The 24,649-nt window shown below is 33.7% G+C and overlaps 1 protein-coding gene across 5 annotated transcripts in view; it reads right to left on the bottom strand.

Moving 5' to 3' along the window:
• Mitofilin (inner membrane mitochondrial protein mitofilin) overlaps positions 1-24,649 on the bottom strand; it is a 52,181-nt gene that overhangs the window by 1,365 nt on the left and 26,167 nt on the right. For all 5 annotated transcript variants that reach the window (XM_083106101.1, XM_083106082.1, XM_083106108.1 and 2 more), the window contains 4 exons: positions 12,476-12,622; positions 9,068-9,171; positions 7,858-8,042; positions 91-286 (listed from right to left, as the gene is read on the bottom strand). In XM_083106101.1, the coding sequence (XP_082962227.1) occupies positions 91-286; positions 7,858-8,042; positions 9,068-9,171; positions 12,476-12,622 (632 nt within the window). The remainder of the gene's footprint in view (positions 1-90; positions 287-7,857; positions 8,043-9,067; positions 9,172-12,475; positions 12,623-24,649) is intronic.

The following is a 24,649-nucleotide window of genomic DNA, read 5'->3' as shown; positions in this document are numbered from 1 at the left end:
GGGTTGGCTATTAATCAGAGGAAACACGCGTTTCTCAGCGTATCTAATCGCGCCGCTTGTTTAAGGGGTTACGTATCTTGGTGCACTGACCTTGGGCGGATCTCCAGCACCGAGATATACGAGACCGGTCGCACCTGCGTACGCCAGCAGGGTGTCGATCGCCTGCTGCGTCTCCAGCAGGATCCTGGTCTCGTTCATCCACTCCCTGGCGATGCTTCTTGGCGCACCCTCGAGCAGATTCATGTATCTCAAAGTCATCTTGAAGTCACCGCAATCCAACCAATATCTGAAACAAATAATTGAGGCTCCAAATGTTTAAGAGATACACTGACAATGACAATAGTTGAATATATATTTTTGATAATAAGTGTGATTTAATAAATGCCTTATTTTCTCTCATTGTTCAGACATAATGAATTTATCAGTAAGTGTTCTTAAAACGAGAAGCGATAGTTGGCAATACATAATCAACTGATAAATGTAAGGGCGTTTTTATTTAAAAAATTACAAAGTTAATAATTTTTAAGAAAGAAAAACCTGTAGAATTTCTTGGTATTTTTAATCATTCTTTTTTTATCCCATAAAAATAATTGTAATTATGTTTATTATATTCTCATTATATATTTCTGGAGATATAACTGATAAATTATAACAAGTGTTACTGTAGTACAAATATTTTTTTATATGATACGATGAGAGAGAGAAAATGTACTTTTATTTATACAAAAATGTTCCACATCAGGATTAATATATCATATAGCTTTATTATAGTATTTTTTAAGTCATTTTTTCTATCATTTTCTCTAGCAAAACGTATAAAAGAAAAACTATAAAGATGAAATAGAGCGAACAGGCATTGCTAAAAGCAAGATCAAAGCATTATAAAATCGATGTTAATGTTTTTAGAAAAATTAGAGGAAAATGCAATTCATATAAATATTCAATCAATATTTTTATTGAATTAAAATATGAATTTTTGTTTCATCGCGCGAATTTCATAATTTAAAAAAAAATTATTTTATAATTATTTGAAGCAGTTTTCACCAGGAAAAATTGCCCTTCCCAATACTTTCGAAAAGTTCCTAAGATCCCACAATAAAAATACTTCAATTAATCAAAAATTGATGCTTATTAATTATTAATTTTAATATCAGCAAGTCTAATTTCTACCACTAATTGTTCTCATCATACGCATATTTTTATATTAATTTAAATGAATTTAGGGCGCATTACACTATTTCATTCTATATTGTTTTGTTAATATTGTTGTTCTATATTGTTTTCGTCGCATAATGAAATGTTCGGCAAATAATAATGGAGATCCGCTATTTGCGAGAAACAATCGGCGTGAGAGAAGATTTGCCCGGCCGAATTTCTCTATGGTTATTCACCGGATGCTGGCCACTTTGTTTCGAAACAAACATGAGAATGTACGGGCTCTCCCCCAACCCTCCCTTCCCATCGCTTTTAGAGAAATACCGGGGAGACCGCGCGCGATAGTTTGGCGAAAGGTACTCGCGGCAGAGAAATAGTTGGCGACATCGAACACACAAAGCCGGAAGCCGCGACGACCTTCTTCCGAGAGGAAACGCCTTCCACGAACAGTTCGTTCGGGACATTTATTTACGGTCTGGTATTAAGTTGGCGATAATCAATGCAGACGTCGCTCTTTCTCTCGTCGCGAGATCGAAACGCGGATTTTCAAAGGAAAACCGCACGCAGGATAAACGTCGATTGAAAACTTTACGTCGAATACACCGAATCTCTCGCTCCGATACAATAAAGAGAGATTAATGTTGTATCTCGGATGGAGTACAAGAAGAGAAAAGAATGACTGGTATTTTTCGAATAATGCGAGAGGATTTTCAAGCGGATCAACGATACAATTGAAAAGTATACCTTCTTTTATGCAATTTCTTATATTGTAATATATTGTTTTTTAAATTAATGTTAATTATGTTATATATATATATTTTTTTTAAATTAATATTATTTATGTTATATATATATATTTTTTTTAAATTAATGTTATTTATGTTATATATATTTTTTAAATTAATGTTATTTATTACATGTACAATGTGTTTGGTTTAAGTATATACATTCCGTTATTTTTGAAATAATAGAATTATGAAAAAAATGTTTCAAATAAAAATTATTTTAAGATTTTTTACTTAAACGAAAATTTTTGATTATTTTTTTTAGATGCTATCGATGACAGTTTTAGTTTTTTATGGAATTCATTGAATTTAATGATATTTATGATACCTTCAATAACGTGTAATAAAGTGAGATTTTCAATGCTTATTCAATAGTTTATTTTCTTAAACAAAATAACTTTTATTCAAAATAATTCTTTATAACTCTATTATTTAAAAAAATAATAATTAAGTATATATACACTTAATTAAACATTGTATTTAATTAGTCATATCGAAAATAATCAGCAGGACAGTGGCAATTAGTGAAAAATGAAAATTACCAATATAATTAATACGCGAATATTAAAATTAGTTATTAAAATCTCATTATATTAAATTAAACATGCAATCCAACGTGTCTCAATTTGATGATCATTGTTAATTATTACTTTCTTTAAAAAAAAGAACATCTGAGGATACAGCACGCAGTTTTTTTTTTTAAATACAAAGATTGATATGTCCAGAAACTACATTTATCTACTGTCTACTTTTTCATTACGACGAATGCTGCGAAACTGTGAGATGAAACGTGGCATAGAACCTTTATCTCCGTCCTGTCTCTTATAAAATGAATCCTATCCTAGGCAGCAGTTCGCATAGTGGCCTAATTCGAGGCACGGACGCACATTCGCAGATCTTAAAGTTTCCTGTTGCCCCCGAATTTCATATTCGACGATATCGCTTCGCGGCAACTTTCTCGATTTTAGCCTTCTCGACCCGCGCCCAAACGATCCTCTTATTTTAAGAAAATCCTACACTTTTCCTGCACGTGTTCCTGCCGTATAAGATCGCCGATAAGTTCAGTCCTCTTTACGCCGATCGATCAATCCGATCGTGATACGGATTTCACGTAATAATTTTGATTAAACAATCACACGAAACGAGCGATGATTATGTGTCTTTGTATCTACAAGTTTTTCTATTTCAAGTTAATTTTCTCGAGAGAAAAATCTTTTTGTTTTTCCTTGTCTATTAAGGACATTTTTTTTAGAGACAAACATTTTTTATGTGAATTATGAATTAAATATAAATTTTGAGAACATCTTATTCACTTAAAATATATCCTAATAAATTAAACAAATTTTTGATTTTTAATTTTTAATTTTAATTAGATGAAATTCGATTCAAAATAGGGCGGTGGGGTTGCTCAAATCTCAAAAAATTTCCTGACTTTCAAGTATATATAATAAAATTCTCTCACTTTCAAGTATTTTTTGTTCAAAATTCCAGATAAAGAAAGTATTTTAATTTTTTCCATGTTTTTTTGGTGTAACTTTTTAAAATAAATTTTCTAATGCTTTTCGTTCATGCGAAGAAAATTCTCAAAGTTATTTATTTTCAAAAATTAGATTTGCAAATATACTGGGGAAAAACTGAGAATAATTTTCTTTAAATAAATATTCTTTACTAGCACAATACATTTTCATTTCTTCATGACTAAAAATTACAATAAAAAATGTATTGCATGTTCAATATTTTGTTAAGACATTGACGTATAAACAAAAATGGATATATATCAAACACACACACATAAATCACAACTTTGCTTATCAGTGGATTGCTTACAATATAAGAACAAAATTACCAAAGAGAGAATTTTTTTTAATATTTTGAGTTCCAATAAAATTCCATGAGAAAATCCCAATAAAATTCCATGAGAATTCCTTGATATTTCCAAGTACAAAAGAGATAAATCTCTGGAGAATTCCATGTTTTTCATGTTCTTTTCAGAGAATAAACACATTGTCAAATGCACGAAAATTGACAAACACACTAGAAATTTATTATCTCTTCCTAATTTGTCGCTTTTAAGAGAATCAATCTTTTACTCAAAAAATTAAAGAGTTTCTCGTACAACTTGATTACACTCCCGAGTTTTCTCAGTATCATGAAAAAGTTCTCTTTTATTAATATACCCGCTAAAATAAGATATCAAAGAATCTGAAGTTTTTCTCTCGATAATGGAAAAGGCTTTCTTGGAATAAATGTTACCAACTCGCTGCCTGATATTTACCGATTCATTTAGCGATTCAATAAGATAAATTCGCGCAACTGACTTGGCCAACAGCGGACATAGATATTCCATTTGTCGATCATTGTAAGAACGAGATGAATCCCCCGAGGAGGAAAGTTTGACAAAGTTCGGAGGCGTATTTATTTCCTCCTCGTTGAAACGATAAAAATTTACTTAGCGAACATAAATACGTCATCAGCGCAATTTACAAATAACACAAACCCAACTGCATTTTCATAACGCAACTGTGTACATGTTCGCGAATAAATGCACACATAAAGCGGAGGGGTGAAATTATAGAGCGCACCCATCTCGACGATTAAATATTCATTTGCCGAGTGAGGGACAATGGTTTCCTCCTCTCGAATCTCCGAGAAATCTTTCCGAGATACATCTACGCGCAACGTGATATATCGACTATACGCTGCGGTGCAAGACTCTCGAGAGCCCGAGAATTTTATTCGCGGGAATTGAAAGAGAGTGTACATAGTGTGTATGTGTAGGTGTGCATACCGCAGTGCGCCTCAAAATTAAAAATTCAGAAGGCTAACACCGCACTTCGGGTTTGCACGTGTTACTTGGTGAACGTGTCGCGTCCAACTACCTGGATAAGTTACATTGCACGTATCGCCAATTATAAAGTTCGCGGCGTAATTTATTTTGATCAATTTCATCCATTTGAAGCCTGCTCTCAGGCTGATGAAATATGCCAGGTGTCATATCATCCGTAAAGTATATCAATCGCGATGTCGCGTTTGTCTTGTACGAGATTATGAGCGTTAATGTGACAAAGCGAGCTGAAGGGAAATAATTCTTATTTCGATAAATTTAATTTTTTTAATTATTATTTAATAATTGCACGACTGATTATTTTGATTAAACAGTTATTTAAGTTATTTATTAGTTTTTATATTACAATAAATAATTAATAGGTTTTAGGAGATATCAGTAATTATTTTATTAAAATACTCAAAAATATTATATTAATTTAATATTATGAAATCAAGATTTTATTATATGATTTAAACTTATTGGTTGCCCATATTTCAAAAATATCTTTTCGCGAATGCGTATCTTGATGCGTAGTCGCGTCTGAAAATATAATCTAACTTTAAAATCGAAAAATTAAAACAATCGCTTTGAAAATAAAAATTATAGATTATAGTAATGCAGAAACGAAAAAAGATTTCTTTTCATCCCCTGTTAAAATTGATATATTAAATAAATATAAAAAAATATAAAGAAATTATAAGCTATAAAAAAATTTACAAAATAAATATATATATAATAAATTTTTTATTAACTATTTTTAAAAGTTATAATGTACTTTCTGGTGATTTTCCCACTTTATAGATTCAATATATATTTATAAAATTAAAGTAGGAACAAAATTATACGTTAGAAATCAAAAGATTATTTATAAAGATAAAGATAATAATTATTTAATAAGATAATAATTAATTGCATTATATTAAGACGTCATCATTCCAGCGCTTTTTTACAATGTTATTAATATAATAAAATTGTGTTTATAATATGCTTTGATTATGTAGAATAAAATATTATTTAGTAAATAATGATTAATAGTGTTTTAAATTAATCTGTGCACAATACTAATATTATAATAAATTAAAATACATTTATTATAATATAGAAGCTTTAGATTATTTAATAACAATTACATATTAGTTGTAAAACTATTACATATCTAATAAACTAACAATCATTTTTCTTCAAATCACTTCCCACACATTGTGCATCGAGAGAAGATGAAAATTATCTCGATAAAATAATCAAGTATTTATCAGGACGGAGAATACGATTTCAAATTGCATCGCACACGGAATGATTCTGATTAAAGGACTACGTATACGAGTTTTCGTTTTGCGATAATTACGGAATTACATCGAAACGCGTTACATGTTATTCAACAATCTTTTACGTACTAATTAAATAGTCGAGTCATCAAGTTACATTTTATTTTGCAAATTGCGACCGAAAACAAACGCAAAATATTCGCGAGCGAGAGAGAGGGAGAGAGGGAAGGAGCGAGAGAAAGAGATAGAGAGGGGAGCGAGGGGGGAAGACCTATCATTTCGCGCCTCGTCACGTGTACCTTGCAAAATTATACTTCACGCGTGGATGATAAACTTTCTTTTCCGTGGGGAGAAGGAAACGCGCCTCCCCTCGCGAAATCACCTCACATTTTAAACTACCCTAAATAATATATTTTTAATTCGTAAGCGTTGCTGCCATGAAAAAGTGAGAGAGATAACGACTCGCGGTGGATAGCCAAGGGAGCGTAAATTCATACGTGCCGAGAATGTCTACTTTAGCGAAGAGGGGGAGGAAAAAGAAGGATGGGGGGAGGTGTAGGGTCTATTTCTCTTTCGCGGCCGACACTCGATATCTCACACGCCCCGAAAACAACGGCCGCAAGAGTGCTTTTAAGTATGTAAAACTATCCTTCGCGGCGATGTACCCCTTCCCTCCCCCCTCCCTCTCCGCCACAATATCTTGCGCCCTCCACCCCCCTTCGCACGTTTTTCCGTCCACGTTCGGCACGTTCGTTTTCGCGGCTTCTCCTCTTAATCGCGATTAAAACGAGAGAGAGAGGCATGAATTTTTCGCGCGAATGAAAACACACACTGCCACTTTCGTGAATTTTCGAACGCGAGGAAACCAAGCAGGGGCGAGAAAGATACGTGCCACAAGAATCTGTATTCTTCCTGGGGGAAGGTATTCTATCGTCGGGATGAAACTTTAACGACTGGATTCCCCGGCGAATTTAAAGATGGTACGAGACGCTTCGCTTTTTACACACACATTTTTAATATAAATGTATGAATTTTAGAAATATTATAAAATACGTAATCTTATGTTGTAATGTCTCATTACAAGATATACAGAGAAGGAAGATATACATGTATTTAAAAAAAAAAGTTTTTTTTTCGATATGGGATATTCATAGGCTTATTTAACATTCCTCATAAATCGAAAATGTCCTTTAGCAAGGGCTGGAAAATCGTACGGGCCGCTGGCGCGAGAAAAAACGAAGGGATAAGTCTGGCCGGCTGGCGGATTTCGTCGGGGATAACCTGACGAATAGTAAATGGCAGTGTTCTTTATCAAAGTGGCAGATATTGTACGGTAAGTGTTTCCATCTCTCTTGCCACGTTGATGACTGGCCGCACTTTCTCTTTCTCCGGTCCTTAGAATCTCGTAAGGATAATTTATAGGGTCACCCCAGGATTCAGGAAAGACGGAGGAAGAGAAGGCTCTACGTGACGTGCGAAATTGGTGCTCGAGTGCAATAAAAGCGCATTCGAGTCTCGGCAACATCGCCGTCGAACATCGACGATTTCACCCTTTACCCTTATAAATCGTAAAATTTCAAGATAATTTAAAATTACGTAATTTAAAATTTGTCAAAAAAATGCATACAATTTATAAATAAATTTTATGGAGATAAATCGAAGCATTCGTGAAGAAATTTTGCGGATTGTATTTCGTTCACGATCAATTCAGTCCGGCCAATGACAATAATTTCAGACTTTCCAGTAAGATTTTCGATCCCGTAGAAATAATCACAGATAATCAGAATAATATATGGGAGTTTTCGATAAAAAATAGCTATCTTACCTGGCACGTTGAAGGATGTCGTACGTATTCAAGGAGTTCACGTCGATTGGCTCGTCTTCGAGCTCCTTCTTCGGGATTGAATTGGTTTTGATAATCAAGAAACTTTGAAGATAGCTAAGAAGATATATAGGCAGGGCTGCACCCTCCTCAGGCACCATGGCTAACCTCCTCGCCACGCTCTCTACCTAGCAATACATAATAAGGGCAAAAGGATAAAGGGTGGACTTTAAGAAATTGAAGCTATCGATTACATGCAAAAATTCTATCCAAAATCTCTCTATTCGAATGTTTTAAAAAAATTTCTTGATCTTCCAGATATTTTTGTCTAAAATTCTAGTAAAGAGAAAAGTAAAGGGAATATTTTAAAGACTTTTTAGGGTTGCACAAGATTTACAAGACAAGACAATATTCGTAAAAATATTGTATTGCTATGGAAAATTTTTGTATACTTAAACCTGGTTTTGTTTCAAGTGAATCTGTGTAGCAAAAATTTTATTTTAAATTATTTATTTGGTCTCAATTATATTAACAATTTTTCTCTAACTTCTAACACATCTTTTTCATTTTTAATTTAAAAATATACATATTTTTTAAAGAAATTAATCATCTTGATAATTAATTAAAAATTTTGTCTTCAGTTTTGAGACAAGACAATATCAAAAGACTAGTCTTAGTATCTGGTGCAATCCTATTTTTTTAGTGCAACTTTTTAAAATAATTTGTTTCATTGTATGCATTTTCTAGTATTTTTCATTCATAGCAAGAAAAAACACAGAACCATTTTGGATGCTAAATTTATAAATATACTGAAAAAAATGAATAGCTCTTGACTAAGATAAACATTCACTTGCGTAACATTTTCATTTTTTTATCACTAAAAATTTGGAACATGTTCAATATTTTGTTGAGATATTGAATATGTAAACAAAGATAGAGATATACTGTATTTATAATATATTTTAAAATCAATAGAGATACGTGTGATCTTCATAATATATCTTAATTCACTTGATTCACCAATTATTTATAATAAATAAGAGCAAAATTATCAAGAAGATAATTTTTTTAAAAATTCCATGAATCCCAATAAAATTCCCTGATTTTTCCAGATACAAAAGAAAGGAGGATGCCATATATTGTTCAGATTTTTAATTTTCTATATTTTTCCAGAGAGTAGACTGTTAAAGAATATCGGATACGTAATAATTACCTTGAGGAATCTCTCGCGAAGGGCAATCTCCGGGAATACTCCTCTCTTGGCCGCCTCCTCGGGAATGCTACGGATAACGGCGCACACCAGAGGATCTTCCTTCGCTAGAATCAAAGAAAACGAGAAAATTGGATCAATGCTCTCATCATCCGATGGCTCTCTCTCTTTCATTCTCAATTTATTTAATTAATTGAAATCCCAGTTAACGTGATTTTTGATTGATTCATTCGTTCGAGAAACTAACGTTCCCTCCGAGTTTCGACAAGCAAGATTAATCAGCGTAACGTATATGTTATTCGAAATTACCAAATTTCTACTGCAGTAGCCCAATTTGCTTTGCGGTTACTGAAGCCACAACATTCCGTTTTTCTCTCATTGAACGAATTTATGCTTTACTGCAGAGCATTGCAGACGCACGTTTCAGGCTTGCGGTTCGCATTCGATTATCGCGAATCGCATATAAACGATAATAAATTTATTGTATTTACATGATATTAATGCTATTAATGTTATTGATGTTATTAATGAATCGTTTTTATGCGTCAGATAATCATTTATTTACATCAATGGCGTTGACAATTCGCTCGTTATTAAATAGTTGATAAGGGAAACCTCTCTCGTTGATTGATTTCGCGAACAATGCATTGTCACTGTCTCTAAATAAGTCGATAAATCATCCGAATTTTAATTCACAATTAAAGTTGCACAAGAAATCAAAAACTAAGCTTGATATTGTCTTGCCTCGAAATTCGAGACAAAATCAAGATGAAATTTTTAATTAATTATAAGAAATAATACCAAGATAATACTAAGATTGCCAAGATTGATCTTGTCAAAATTATTAATTTTTTAAAAAAGTTGAAATATGTATATTTTTAAATAAGATGAGAAAAAATCATTATATTACATTCAAACTTAGACGATTTTATTTGAGAAATAAAAATATTTATATTAATAAATTTATAGAAACAATTAATACAATGAACAAAATAATATAAAATTTTACACATTTAGCTACACAAAACTTTACGCACAATAAAAAAATATAGATTGTATAGTATTGGAAAGTAAAATTCCCCCACATCACAAATAATAATAATTATCTTAAATTATATTATATTAAATTATATCAAAAATTATATTTTAAATATTATTTTAAACAATATCATTTAGCATTAAATAAAATTTGTTAAAATCGAGACGAAACAATACAAGAGAAAATCTCTGCTACAAAGATTTGCTCCAAGCAAGATTGAGTTTTCGACAATTTTCAACACAATATTTTTGCGAACATTGTCTCGAGTCTTGTGCAACCCTATTAACAATTAAAATTCAAATTTCTCGCTGATGTACCGGCCCGTAAAAATGGAAATTAGGGGGCCCATCTCTCGACGAAGGAATTAAAACGCGTGGAAACGCGCGGTCGACCAAAAATTTATAGACACTTCGCGCAATTAAGCGTTCGCGGTAGAGGCATAATTAATGAACACGAAGTGCACGGCACTCCATCAGGCCGACACGAGCTCTTTGAAATGCCCAACCCTAGGGTCCCTATATATATATATACATATATATGAACGCTCGCTTCCGATTAAGCCGTAAATCTTCGACCGGGGGCTCTTTACCGAGTCTCTCGCTCCGCTCGACTCGCATATACGCTCTCGTTCGAAATTCCCGTTGTCGTCGTCGTCATCGTCTCTATTGTTTCAGCCTTTAATAGCAGAAACGAGCGCGAATCGCCGGAACGGCGATTAAAACGCGTGCGGTCCCGAACGGGAGAAGGACCACTCGCCGAATTAATATCCTTTGTCGAATTCAGCCGCGATCCGAATCAAATTAATGCCGTACTCTTGTCAGGGAAAAAGAGAGCAGATCAATATCCAGGAAAAATTGACGTTGCGAGATCCCGAGGTAGCGTTCATATTTCACAAATCCACGATTATAAGTATTTAAATTGCTGCAAGATGCTCTCCCTCCGGTAACAAAATACATTTGTAAAAGAAGTATCAGGAAGAAATATAAACCTTGTTGCTTCGAATAATATATCGAAAAAAATTAAAGGAATGAAAAAATTAATAAAATTAAAAATTAAAAGAATGAAAAAATTAAAAAAATTAAAAATTAAAAGAATGAAAAAATTTAAAAAAATTAAAAGAACACACAAAGATATTTCGTTTAATAACTTTATATACTTTGTAATATCAAGATGAAATAATATTGTATAAAGGAATCTGTATAAGTAAGCATTAAGCCAAAATCCAAATAAACCGCTCGATGCGAAGATATTACGCAGAAAATCTATTATAAGTATAGACTGGTGTGTGTACTTTGCAAATATGGGTACACACTCACGCGTGTTTAATGTTTCAGAGATGCACGCGAGATGTCACGCGCGTTGTGTTGTAGATTTAATTAATTCGGCCCGATGTTTGTTGCATTAACTACATACTTTGTTCGCGTATATAGTAATAATAATTACGAGCGACCCTAATGCAGGGAACTATTCCGGAGTTACAACTAAGTAAAGTCCGCACTCTGTTCTCCAAGTTTCTCGCGCTACTTTAGATGATACTCGTTGTATTTTGTATGCAATGCGAACCTCTACCGTGCGAAATTACTTTAAAAGTTCCACCTTTTCGTTTATGACACAAGCTTTCCTTTTTTCTTTACTGGATGTCTTTATTTCATGTGCATAACGCGTTTTCATAATGCACTGAGGTGTTTGGTACAAATCGTCAATTGCAAAAAATATTGATAAAATAAAAGAAAACGCATGTTTTTTTGAATTTCTCATTATCATCAAATTTTTTAAGAGAAAGAGAGAGAGAGAGAGAGAGAATGAAAATTTAAATTTAATAAAGATACCTACTCAAAACTTATTAAAAATTTTTCGGAAAACTTCTTGATTTTTCAGATATTTTTCTATTCAAAATTCTAGATAAAGAGAACATTTTAAGAATTTTTTTGTGCAATTTTTAAATTAAGATATTTTATTGTATACGTTTTCTAAATTTTACTCATATGAAGAAAAAGCAGAACCAATTAAGTTTCAAGTACCGAAAAAAACTAAAATAAATATTTTTACTTGCATAATACATTTACATTTTTTTTTACTAAAAATTACAATGAAAAAAATGTGTTCAATATTTTAAAACATTAAATATATAAACAGATGTATATATTTATAATATATATTAAGCACATAATTCACAATTTGGCTTATTACTGCTTTCAACACAAGAGCAAAATTATCAGAAAGAATTTTTTAAAAGCTGCCCGAATTCCTAGGATCCCATGAAAATTTCATGAAAATTTTTCGAGAAATCAAATACAAAAAAAATCTCTCAAAATTCAGGTTTTTCATATTTTTCCAAAGAATAAACTCTGTTCATTAATTAAAATACTTACGTGCTGCCTTGGAAACGGCCTTAATTTCAGGCTCCAGCGGTCTGATCGTCACATCCGGTGCCGCGATTTTCACTGCTCTAGCCAAGGCTTGACACGCCGACCACAGGATCTGCGCATTCGACGCACCCTTCTCCTCTTCCATTCGAGCTGAAACAAAAATGTTACGTTTATTTTCGAGTTTTTGATAAAAACTCTTTGCGGTTAGTAAAAACTAAAAAAAAATGTCACCTCGACTGTTAAAAATTCAAATAGTTATATCAACAGTCTTCAAGAGGAAAAAAGCTTATGCGGTGTTAATAATACCAAAGTCGCGCTCGCTTCCCTTTGTTAACATAATTTTGCATTTTTACGACCATAAAATACCGAGAGATAATTACCAAGATTTACATTCAAAAATTATTACGCTGGAAATTTAAATATCGCCCGATAAAAAAGAGAATACAATAATTTATTTGACACAGATACGTATCGTTATTAAATTAATAAAATGCATATGACGCCATCTCGCTATTAATTCTATTATTCTTGAATTATAGTCCGTCGCGGGTATCTGTCAAAAAATTTTCCAAAAGATAAAAAAAAAACCAATTGTCAGGGGAGAGATATCGATTCGTAAAATTCACTTGTCTAATTTAATTTGCGCCGACATTGCGAGGCTCCTCGATCATTTGGGAATCCTCCGGGGTATCGCCGTCGTGTTACAGTGACATGGCCAACATTTCGCGCATTTCCGGTGACACGGCCAAATTTTTCGATAACAACGTTCGTCGCGCGAAAATCCCGCCGGTTACGTAACGAAACGAAGGCTTAACGAGAGAGTTCCGCGTGTGTCCGTTTTCGAAAGGCTGCGCGTTATACAAGGTGTTCCAAATTGAAATGTCGAGATTTCGGGAGCGCATGGGGAATCGACAAACTAAGAAAAAAAGTCCTTTTTAGAGATTCGCTAGTCGTTGCTTCTCGTTTTGGAGAAAATCGCGAAGAAGATTTTCAAAACAATAATAAATTCAATAAAATTCTTGGAAAAATATTTTTCGAAAAAAAATTTTTTCAAAAATCTTTGAAAATTAAATATAGAGGAGATATTTTTACCATGAGATTTTTTTATAAAACATTTTTTGATATCTTGAATAATTGTGGAGAAATATCGAGAAAAGTAAAAGACTGCTTTACAAATGAAAAATGATTTTAGAATTAGTTTTTGGATCACAATTGAAAAGTCCTAAATTCACTCAAAACATTTTTTCCAATCTCTATTACTTTAAGAGATATTCAGCTGCATCACTTAAAATGAAACACCCTGTATATATATATATATATATATATATATATATATATATATAATTTCATTTGAAAACAAACGACAAAACTTGGATGCAAATTTCGTAAATCACGCGTTATTTATCGAAACATTAAAGCTGGATAAAATTTATCAATTTATTCATACTCGCGTTTTACGACGTAATTGGCGTTTTATAAACGCGCACACACAAGTAAGTATATATATCCATGTGTGTCCGGCACGGATTTATAGGAACAACTGGCGGCAATGGCGTCGAAATAAACAGTCGCATAATAAACCAACTTCATCATCAATACGGTCGGATTAAAAGTGCGTTTAGCGAGAAGCACACGGCGTTACATCGTTGTAAAATATTTTCATGCTAGTCGGGTCGCAGAAATATCGTTCAAATGTATATACATATATACTGTGCGGGTCAATTAAATGGTAATGTAATCTTCCGCCACCGATTTCGCGTTCGTTTATTTCGACGCCGCGATTAAATGAATCGTTAAACTTAAATTAGCGTCGGAGATAATCGGAATCTGATCGACGACGCGACATGCGATCCACCTGTTCGATCTGGTCGCGATTTGGTGAACTGTAAATCCGGGCCACAGTCGAGAGAGGGATGTTAACGCCGTCGGAGAAGAAGAATGAGATCCATCTGGCGATCTCGGGACTTTCTCGACCTTGCCTCTCCTCCCCCGCCCTCCCAACTCGTGATTTATTACGCGTATCAATCCGGATAGGGTTTACGGGGTGATCTCGTCTAAGGAAAATTACTCCGCTGGATTGGGAGATTTTCCGTGTGGCTTTCCCCGGCAGCCTGTTTTCCCTCACGTCACGTCAGACGAGCCACACTTCCATTCAACGCGACGTCACGTCTCTCGCGTACGAGATTTCAATCACATTTTTCACTTTGATTTCACGAGGCGAAGTTTTGATAAAAATAGGTCGATGACAGAGGGTGTCTACTCAAATCTTGTAAAAAAATTCCCTGAAAAATCCGATCTTCCAGGGCGTTTGTGTTGAAAATTTCACGTAACGACAATATTTTAAAAACCTTGTCATGCAAAAAAAAAAATACAAAAAATACACTATCTAAATTTCAAAATTTTCAAACTACTGAAAATGAATAGCTCTCATAAAATAAACATTTTTTACTTGCTTAACATTTTCATTTCTTTACTGTTTATTCATATTTTGTTAAGACATTGAATTATTAGAAATTATATAAGCAAAAAATAGATATATATTCATAATATATTTATTTATAATATATAATTTTTAGAAATTATACAAGCAAAAATAGTTATATATTTGTAATATATTTTAAATATATAACTTGACTTATCGGAAGATTGTTGATTACTTACAATATAAAAGCATTATTAAGAATTTTAAAAAATTTCCTGAATCCCAATAAAATTCCACAAAAAAATTCCCTGACTTTTCCAGGTCCAAAAGCAATCCCTGAGAATTTCATTTTTTATATTTTCCCAAGGGATAGACATCCTGGGTAAATTTAATTTTGGATTACGATTTTTATTCTCTGCATAAGTCGACATTTATCTTGAAAATCGTAAATATCATCGCTTAGAGTTACCAGAACAACAATTGCAGTTAATTCACGCTCGGACTTTACAACAGAACGCCGAAAGCAAATTACGCTCTGTAATAAGTGCAATATCATTCTTTATAACGACAATCGCTTTGAAAGCACCGACAGTCACGGAGATTCCCACCCTCGCTTGCAATTTCGTTCATCATCGCCGACGATTACGCACACTTTTGTCGTCCAAATATCATTATCACGCTTTCATAAAATATCCATGATACGTTCCAGGAGGGAGGAAAAAAAGAAACCCTTGGCGAAGGCTTAGTCAGCAGTCATCTCCAACCTGAAATTACTCGCCCAGATTCAGGCTCGAATAACCGAGCCGTAATTCGCGACCGCCGCAATATCATCATTTCTCCGGCAATAATTCTGGCAATAAACTCGAGCGTGCAACTTGCGCGCGATCCCCCTCGCAATTAAATTAATCCTTCGTGAGGCGCGTTTTATCGCGCTTCGGGAGAAAAAGGGAAAGAGTAGATCTCATTATTAATTTCGCCGCATAAGCTAGCGAGCCTCAAGGATTACGTCGCGAATATCCGAGACGAATCTTTCTTGCTTTACTATCAATTTATCTGTTAAGGGCCCAGTGTACTTTAGAGAATCAAGAAAATTGATTATTTCCTAAAGAATGTTGAAAAATATACGTTGCAAATTTTTTTATTGAAAAATTCGCAAAACTAAGGAAATTATATAAAACTTTGCATAGGATAACGCGCGGGTCTTCAAATGGGTCTGTAAAACTTTAAGAAACTTACGTTTTACTCAAAACATTTTTAAAGTTTCCAAAGTTGGTGTGAATTATGGATATCTTGAAAGCTAATGGACCGAATAACTATTTTTTTTTATATAAAAGAAGACACTTTATATTAAGAATATTGAAAATAGAATTTTAAAAATTTATAAAACACTTGCAATCAAAAATAGCCAATAATGAGTGACAATAATGCAAGTAATTAAACAAACTAAAATAACATAACAATAATACATCAAATATTTCGCTTCTTTTCAGCGAGAAAGCATTAAGATTAATAATTAATTTTTAATATTTATATTAATATTTAATATTTATATTAATATTTAATATTTATATTAATATTAATAATTAATAATTAATATTCTTCTGAAAAAAAATTCAAGAAATCAATTAATAGGTAATTTTTAAATTATATTATTTTGTTATATTTCAATTTTTTCCAATGAAATTAAATTTGGTATCTTATGGAGTAAAACTGGATCGAGTGTGTTCATTTCAGAAAATTCACAAGAGATTCACATCGTCGTTTTTAGGTACGCGTAGAGGGCTCATATTGACCAAAAAAGAGCCGGATATCAAAGATTTAAAAATACTGTAGATTTAAATGTCAACAAAAACACATGTAAAATGTCAAAAAAAGATTAATTATTCTTCAAAAAGAATTCCTAAAAGTTATCAATTTTTTAGAAAGCTAAAGCAGGTTGAGCTCTTAATGACGCAACTTTAACTATGTGAAACAAGCCACGTGCTCAATGTCACTCATATGATCATCAATCAAAATGCGAGCACATATTTGACGCGAAGGAACAAGAATTTAATTCCTGAAAATTTTTCGAATTATTCGATATCTTGCGGGATAAAACTTGCGCAAATTCATAATAAAACAGCGAATGCATTTTATGCATTTTCAATATATTTACCCTCGTAATATTAAAATCCCATTTATCTCACAACGCCCACTATACCACAAGCATAACCTAAAGAGAGAGAGAGAGAAAAAGATTAATTTTTATCTATTAAAATGAGAAACGCTTAAAAGTTAAAAGCAATAAAGAGAAAGCTATATTTTAGACACTATCTTTTTCAGTAGTACTCGTATTTTTCCACAAAACGATCGATGCAAATTAATGTCTACGCGAGCGCTCTTTCTCTCTTTTCACGCCGCATCAAATCTCGTGTTACATCGGCCAGACGCATCGATTTTGCCGGCGACTTTAAGCACCCCTTAAAGCCAAAATGACAGGCCGATTGCCCACGCGACGTGTATCTCGAATCTCTTTCCACCCCTTCTCTCTCTCTCGCTCTCTCTCGCTCTCTTTTATTCTCTCGCGCTCTCCATCACTCTCTCGCACCGCTTTCCTCCATTCTCGTTTTCTCCACCGCATTATACCTTCCGCGGCCGATTCTCACCCGCGGGCATCGACGCGGAAAACGGAAAAGGTCGAAGGGCTCTCGGAACTGTTTCTAGCCGGATCCACTTCATCTCGCTTCCATCTCCGCCCCTTGGCCCCTTCTCGGACGAAATCGCGTTACATATTACGCGGGCGAGGTCGCCGAACACGCGACGACTGAATCGGATGTCATCGCGAAAAGTTCCCGGCAACCCTTCGCATTAAACCTGGCCATACATCCGCGTGAATTATCCAACTTTCGAACGCGTTCAATTATTCCGGATAATTACTAAGCTTATCCGAGCGTATGGCGTATCGTCACGCGGATGAATGAAGTTCCACTCCATTCTGTCGGAATTAACCCTTAAAGGTCACATATGGGTCATTTTGACCCATCGATATTTCAACAACTTTCCACCCCTATCGATATTTCAACCATAGAATATATAGAATATCCCGAAGAGGTCTCGATCGATGAGAAAAAAAATATTTAAAATTTATTTTCTCACCTTTGCACATGATCAGTTTTCTGACAGATGTCGAGGAACAGTAAATCAATTCATGGATATTATTAATTCATAGATATTATAATTTCATACATTTTTTTCAAGCACTTTAAGATAGCTAAAACTGCGATCCATATGTGACCAGAAAGGGAGCAATAAAAATGCATGACATTAATTATCTCCATATCTCGTATTGTTCTTGTACAAAAGATTTCTAACATAATAGAAACTTTTTTCATACACGAGTCTCGAAAGCAGAAAGGTAAATATGAGAGAATATAATGCGCAGCCTGATAAAAATATTTATAAATATATTTTTTGCATCTCTTTGTTTACATATTTCTGTCGCAATAACCCGAAAAGTGTAAGTAGCTCGATCATCGGGGCGTTCTAAATTTCATCCCGGTAAATATAGCTACTGTATATACATGTATATAGGGAGATTCACTAAACGATTTGTTTATCTCTCGCAGCTCTCGTACATATCGATTTTCGTACTTTGTTACCGGTTTTCTCTGTGATTTTCACGCTACTCAATTAAAGCGTATAAAACGTATCGCATTATTTACCATATGCACGTTGATCGATTTATATGTACGCGAGGTTAAAAAATTGTAACAATTAACTTAAATTTAATTACACACACAAATGTACAGAAAAACATGCACATTTAGAATATTCAGTTCCAAAAATATTTTTACTCTCTTTCTCTAGTTATTGTTTCGTGCATTATCTCGCATATTCTCCTAACTTTTCCATCCAATAATTATTTACACGTTGCTCATCGCAAAAAATTCCGTACGTTGTCCGATGGCACCGCGCCAGGTCACATATTGCCACTCCTCTCCTCCCTCTCTCTCTCTCTCTCATTCTCCCCTGAGGGGAGATAGTTCTAAATTCCAGCTAATCGATACGCAGAGCAAAGCACAAACGTTTTTATTATTGTCGCGAGAATTTTCATGCCTATCGGTTGATATTTGGATTTTGGATATTTGGCGAGTTCGGAGAACGAGCCATCTCTCTTCCTCTCTGTCGTTTATGAGGCTGGATGAAACAGCGGTTAAATCAGTTCGGAAGGTTGCCAAGGGTCGCCGGGCCATGTGACATTTTACGCTTCGAGAGCTACGCGAGAGAGTTTCGAAAGGCCACGTATTCCCGCTTTCATCCCCCTCTGTTGCTCTTCGTCCTTTCTACGATCCTGTTTTCCGAACGCTCTCTCGCATTGACGAGCATAACGATGCGGTCGACGCACGACAAAAGGGTGGATGTTGCACAACCGTCCCACCCCACGATTCTCGACACGATTTTCCCTATCAGGAATAGCGCACGCTGTAGCTACGATACCCGAACAACCTACTGACTAACCGCCATGTAAAACATGCGATAAACTTTTCCTTCCACGAGGATGCTGACCTCCAGATCGGTGGAAAGCAGGCTGAGGGTCCAATCTATTTTAGAAGGTTAAAAAGTCGATTTTTTTTACATTTTCTGAAAGCACGATGTTTACAGAATTTTTTTTTCATTTTTTATTGAAAAATTCGTATAATTGAAGTTATAAGACTCTGAATAGGATAGCGCGCGGGTCCTTAAATGGGCCTGCAAAACTTTAAAAGCGCTTTCCTCCAAACATTTTTTTCAAAGTTGGTGTGATGGATATCTTGAAAGTTAATGGACTGAATAACTTTAATTTTTTTTAGTGAAAGAGAACACTTTCTTAAGGATACTGAACCTAAATAGTCTGGAAGATTAATAATTAATTTAAAAAATTAATAATTATTGCAATATTTTCGTGACCTTCACGAAATGAATAAATTTTTAAACTTCAACAAAATTGAAATATGATTTCAATTACTTTGTCATGTCTCAATTAAAATACGATTTTAATATGACATTATTCCGTCATGTTTCAATTTTCTCTAATGAAATTAGATTCCATAATGGATTCTATAAATATTCTTCTAAATAAAACTAGACTGAGTGTATCCATTACCAAGTTGCTCAATTACACAAGACCGATCTGTCAAACTGTCGAACAGCATTTTCGAACACGCAGAAGCTCGTATTTGACAAAAAAGTCAAATATCCAAGATTTAAAAATATTGATGTACTATTAATCAATGAAAATATATGTGAAATTAAAAAATCAATTTCTAATCTTCAACAAAATTCCCCAAAATTTTCAATTTTTTATCCTGAGAGTAGACTGGACCCTTAATCGCGAAATAAGATCGTTCGCAGCAGCGAATTTCTAGCAACGTTGAGCCTCAAGCTTTCGTACACAAAATGACATCAGCCTAAATAGTATAATATTTACATGTCTGGCAACACATCCTCTCGTTTTCCCCCTTTCTCTCTTATCTTCGTGCGCAAGATCCGGAAAGTCCAGTTAAGCAAATTATTTTAAAGCGTGATCTTTTTTTAAAAAGACATGCAGCCACTAGGCAGAACGCTAACTCGGTTACCGAGATAAAAGCGATAAAACATATCGGTACAAGCATCCGCAAACTCCGGCGGAATTAAATTCCCAAGCCGCAACGTTGCGGTCGACGTAAAGGCGGACGGTCTATTTAATCGACTTGCAAATAGTTCCTCGCTCGCATTATTCGTTAAATCCTAGTTTACAGTGACCATTTACATTAATTCCGTGCCACACATTTCTTGCATTTATCGAGTTGTTTACTCTTTTTCCACGTCACTTTCACGCGCAGAACATGCAAATCAGTCCTTCCCAGATGAGATGGATGTAGAATTTACATGCTAAAATGGAGGCTAGCGTTAATCAACCAATAATTGAACCAGCAGTATCCCAGCTTTAACATGTAATTCAATTTTGCCTCCAAATTAAATACAAGATAACTTTTGCAATTTAGTGCTTAATATTTTAATTCTCTTTCCTCTATCCGATTATTATAACATGTAATTATGCAATTTAATTTGAATCAGCGATCAAATTAATTTTCAAACAAATGAGGTTTCTCTAAAAATGAGTAGAAAAGAATGGGCTGAAATTTTGCAAACATATGTTGACAAGGAAGCACGAAAATTTCATCATCAACTGTCTCGCGCTAAGATAATTGATCGTTTTTCGTTCGAGCCTCGGTAAAAAAAAAATATAAAAAAAATATATCTATAGATCCGGGATCGGGTACGTAACGTAAAGCTTTAGTCGGTAGGAAAATTTGCGCGGCAGCAACGAGGATAATTAATCGTCGCTGCAAATGCACGACACGATTTATTGTGCGACACGTGAATTAATCGTAATTAGAAAACGAGTACATACATATACATATATATAATTGCGACATCCGACGATAAATGATATTCATAAATTTATTGTACGAAAGCTCCATTGATGGGGCTCTTTTTTTATCGATTAAATTAAAATAGAGTCACGATTATCTCACTTAATTTCGTATAAACTTCGAATTAATTAATTCTAATTTAAAGCTTTAATCACATACCAAAATAGTTAGTGATAATTTAATTGTGCAAATTTAAAAATTATACAGGTAGCAAGAAGGAATTCTGTCGAAATGATGCGAAGAATATTTTCTTATCGTTATAGATTTTTAGAACGTTAGAAGACATCCATTTTGAAAAAGAAATTATTGGATGCGGATGCGATTAGATATCTCGAATTCACGTATTCTCGTTTCGATCAAATTGGAAACGGATAGGTGTGCGTGCGCGGATGTTTATTGCACGACCTGCTAGTATTACAACATGTTACGTCAACGTGACAAAATCAAAGGTCACGTTTGTCTCGTATGTTTATGGCTTATAACATATAAGCAACGTTATTACAATTTTCGTAAATAAATCGAAAAAAGATGATTACATATAAATGTTTACATATTAACTTATACAGCACGGATTATTTTTCGTTTGACATATATTATAAAAGATACATTGCTAATACATGCTTTGAATTTTATGGCGCTCTTTTTTGATTTCTGAAATAAATAAAATAATTTTAAAATAATTTTCCTATTTGTATTAATTTTTCTTATATCCTATTTTTTATATTCTTTTTGTTTATATTTGCTCGTTATTACATCATTTTCAGTATGCTTCTGAATTATTGTTTAGTTTCTGTTTGTTTACACTTGTTTGTCAATGTATCAAACAAGAAGTGGCCATATTTATTTATTGTAAAAAATAAGAAATAAATGCATAAATAAACATGTAACCACGGGAGAGAGGATCTTTTCTTCTCCATATATTTCTATCTCAAAAAGATTCTAACTTAACCTATTTTTATTTTAAATTAAATAGTTATTAGGTTAGGTTAGTTCTTTTTCGGAGCAGAATCCCGCCCTCTCCCTCCTCTTTATAATAAAGTAAAACTATAAAATGCATAGTTTGGAATTTTCCGCAGAAAAAAAGCTTAAAATAAATGAATTCTATATACTTGCATATTTAAATTTCTAAGTGAAAATTGTGTGTGTTTAATAAATAACTTAATCGTAAACTAATGAAAAAATTTTTTTAAAAATTATTAAAAATCATGATTTTTAAAAATTTGTTAAAGTTAAGATCATTGGGACTAAAATCTCCTTTTCTGATAAAATTATTATTTTTATATAACTTCGAAAAAAATGCATATTTCAGGAATTAGAAAAAAATTTAAAGCATGTTCTGCTTAGAAATGTACCCTCTACAATATACGTCAAAAAAATAATCCATGCTATGTAAATTAATGTAAACATTCAGCGAAAAAATTGCATAATATGCATATATCGCGATGATTAAGACATAAATCCTGAAAAACTTAAAAAAAACGAGAAAAGTAAGAGGACGGATAATCTTATATCTTGCAATCGCCATCCGGTCTTGACACGAAATTCTGAAATATCACCCACAATATTCTCAGCATTTCCTTCCTTCGACACGCGCGTATTCTTTCCCTCTGTAAAATTTTTACGATATTCCTATTTCCGGACTCGCGACGACATTTCGAAAAACACTTTTATAAACATTACATCCCGCGCGAAACAAGTTCTGACCGATACGGAACAATCAATTTGGCGCTGCGGCACTGCAGATATTTTTCGATTTTGCTTGTCGACAGGCCGTCCCGTTATTCTGCCGCGATTGGCCAGATTATTTAAGCGTTTGTAAAAATACACGATTGAAAGAGCAGCGACGATTTACACTGCGCGGATTTCACTGTAGTCAGTTTTGATTCCGATCATAATTGTAATCCGTAATGTTTTCTTTCTAACATTTTTTTATGGATCGCTATTAAATCAATATATTAAATCAACATTAAATCAAATGTTATAAAACCGAATATATATATATATATATATATATATATATATATATATATATATTAAATCAAACATTTGCCCATAATTTACACCTATGCTTGTGAATTGCTGTGGACATCCTGTGACGTATCCTTTGTTTGGAATATAAAGTACTACGTTTATAAAGTACGTATATAAAGTACTACGTTTGTAATTAAAATTATTAATTGGACATTATTTAACGATAAATGTTGTTAAATAATTCCCCAATTATCAGTTCTATTAGAGATATTGAGAGATTCTTGATAAAACACGGATCTCCAAACATGCTGTAATTAATCAACCTTTCAATCAGACGCGCAATTATTTCGATCTCTCTTTTTCTCTGTTTCTCTGAATTTGTTGATTATGCCATAGATCAAAGTCTCTATTTGTAATTTCGATAAATTATCCGCTGTCGTTTCTCTGTCTTCAGCCTTTTAATTCCGTTATTATAAGGATGACTGTAGATTAATTAGGACGATCAAGAAAAGTTTTAATTGTCGGGTTCGAGTAGAAGCATTTTTTCCTTCTACCCTTCGTTCTACAAAATTCGCCAAGTTGGACTAACTCGATCGAGAGCATCGACAATAGTCGATACCGGTATCCATCTAGGCACTTTCTCATTAAAAACGAGTTTTTCCATCGCAAAAAGAAATTCCGGCCGGTTCAGTGACGCGCCCCAGCAGCCGCCTGTTATTTGTGGCCGTTACTCCGGAAACTCCGGACTTTATTTTCACTGTCGTGCAGTTTCGAAGTGGTACGAGCATCCAGCACCAGCGGCGGTCTGCTACGAGACCATTGAAATACGAGCGAGCCCCGATGGTACGAGAGTACACCAGCTGGGAAAGCACGACTGCTTTTCTTTTTAGCCTCGTATTCTGACGCCGAAACCACGTGGCGTGAGAAAAAGAAAGAGAGAGGGAAAAGTGCTCTTGGGAAAGCTACCCCTGGCACATCTCGAACGAGACGACGTACGAGAAACGTGGTTAAGTCGCATTCCGCAGGTATCTCGATGGTAATGCGCAGAAAAAGTCTCGGACGAATGCGGAAGAGTGATCATTGCATCGTCGAAAAGACGAATGTACGTATCTTGACACATTTGTAATCGGTTTTCACCGCATTAATTGACAATTTAGAAATTTAACGTGAAAGATTATCGGCCAAAGATAGAATTTTTTGCAGAAGAACTTTAAATAAATTGTACGAAATATTTTTAAGAATTATAAAATTCTTAGTTTCTCTTAAATATATACTTAATTTTCGAGGAATTGCAGAAATAAATTAATACGTGGTTTGTCTAATCATCAGGATAAATGTTTAGAAATGAGA

The sequence above is a fragment of the Camponotus vicinus genome, unplaced genomic scaffold (assembly GCF_025532165.1).
Source record: "Camponotus vicinus isolate PSW18456_S1 unplaced genomic scaffold, iyCamVici1.0 SCAF_1, whole genome shotgun sequence".
NCBI lineage: Eukaryota > Metazoa > Arthropoda > Insecta > Hymenoptera > Formicidae > Camponotus > Camponotus vicinus.
The sequence above is the reverse complement of the archived record's forward strand: the minus strand, read 5'-3'. Positions and strand labels throughout refer to the sequence as shown.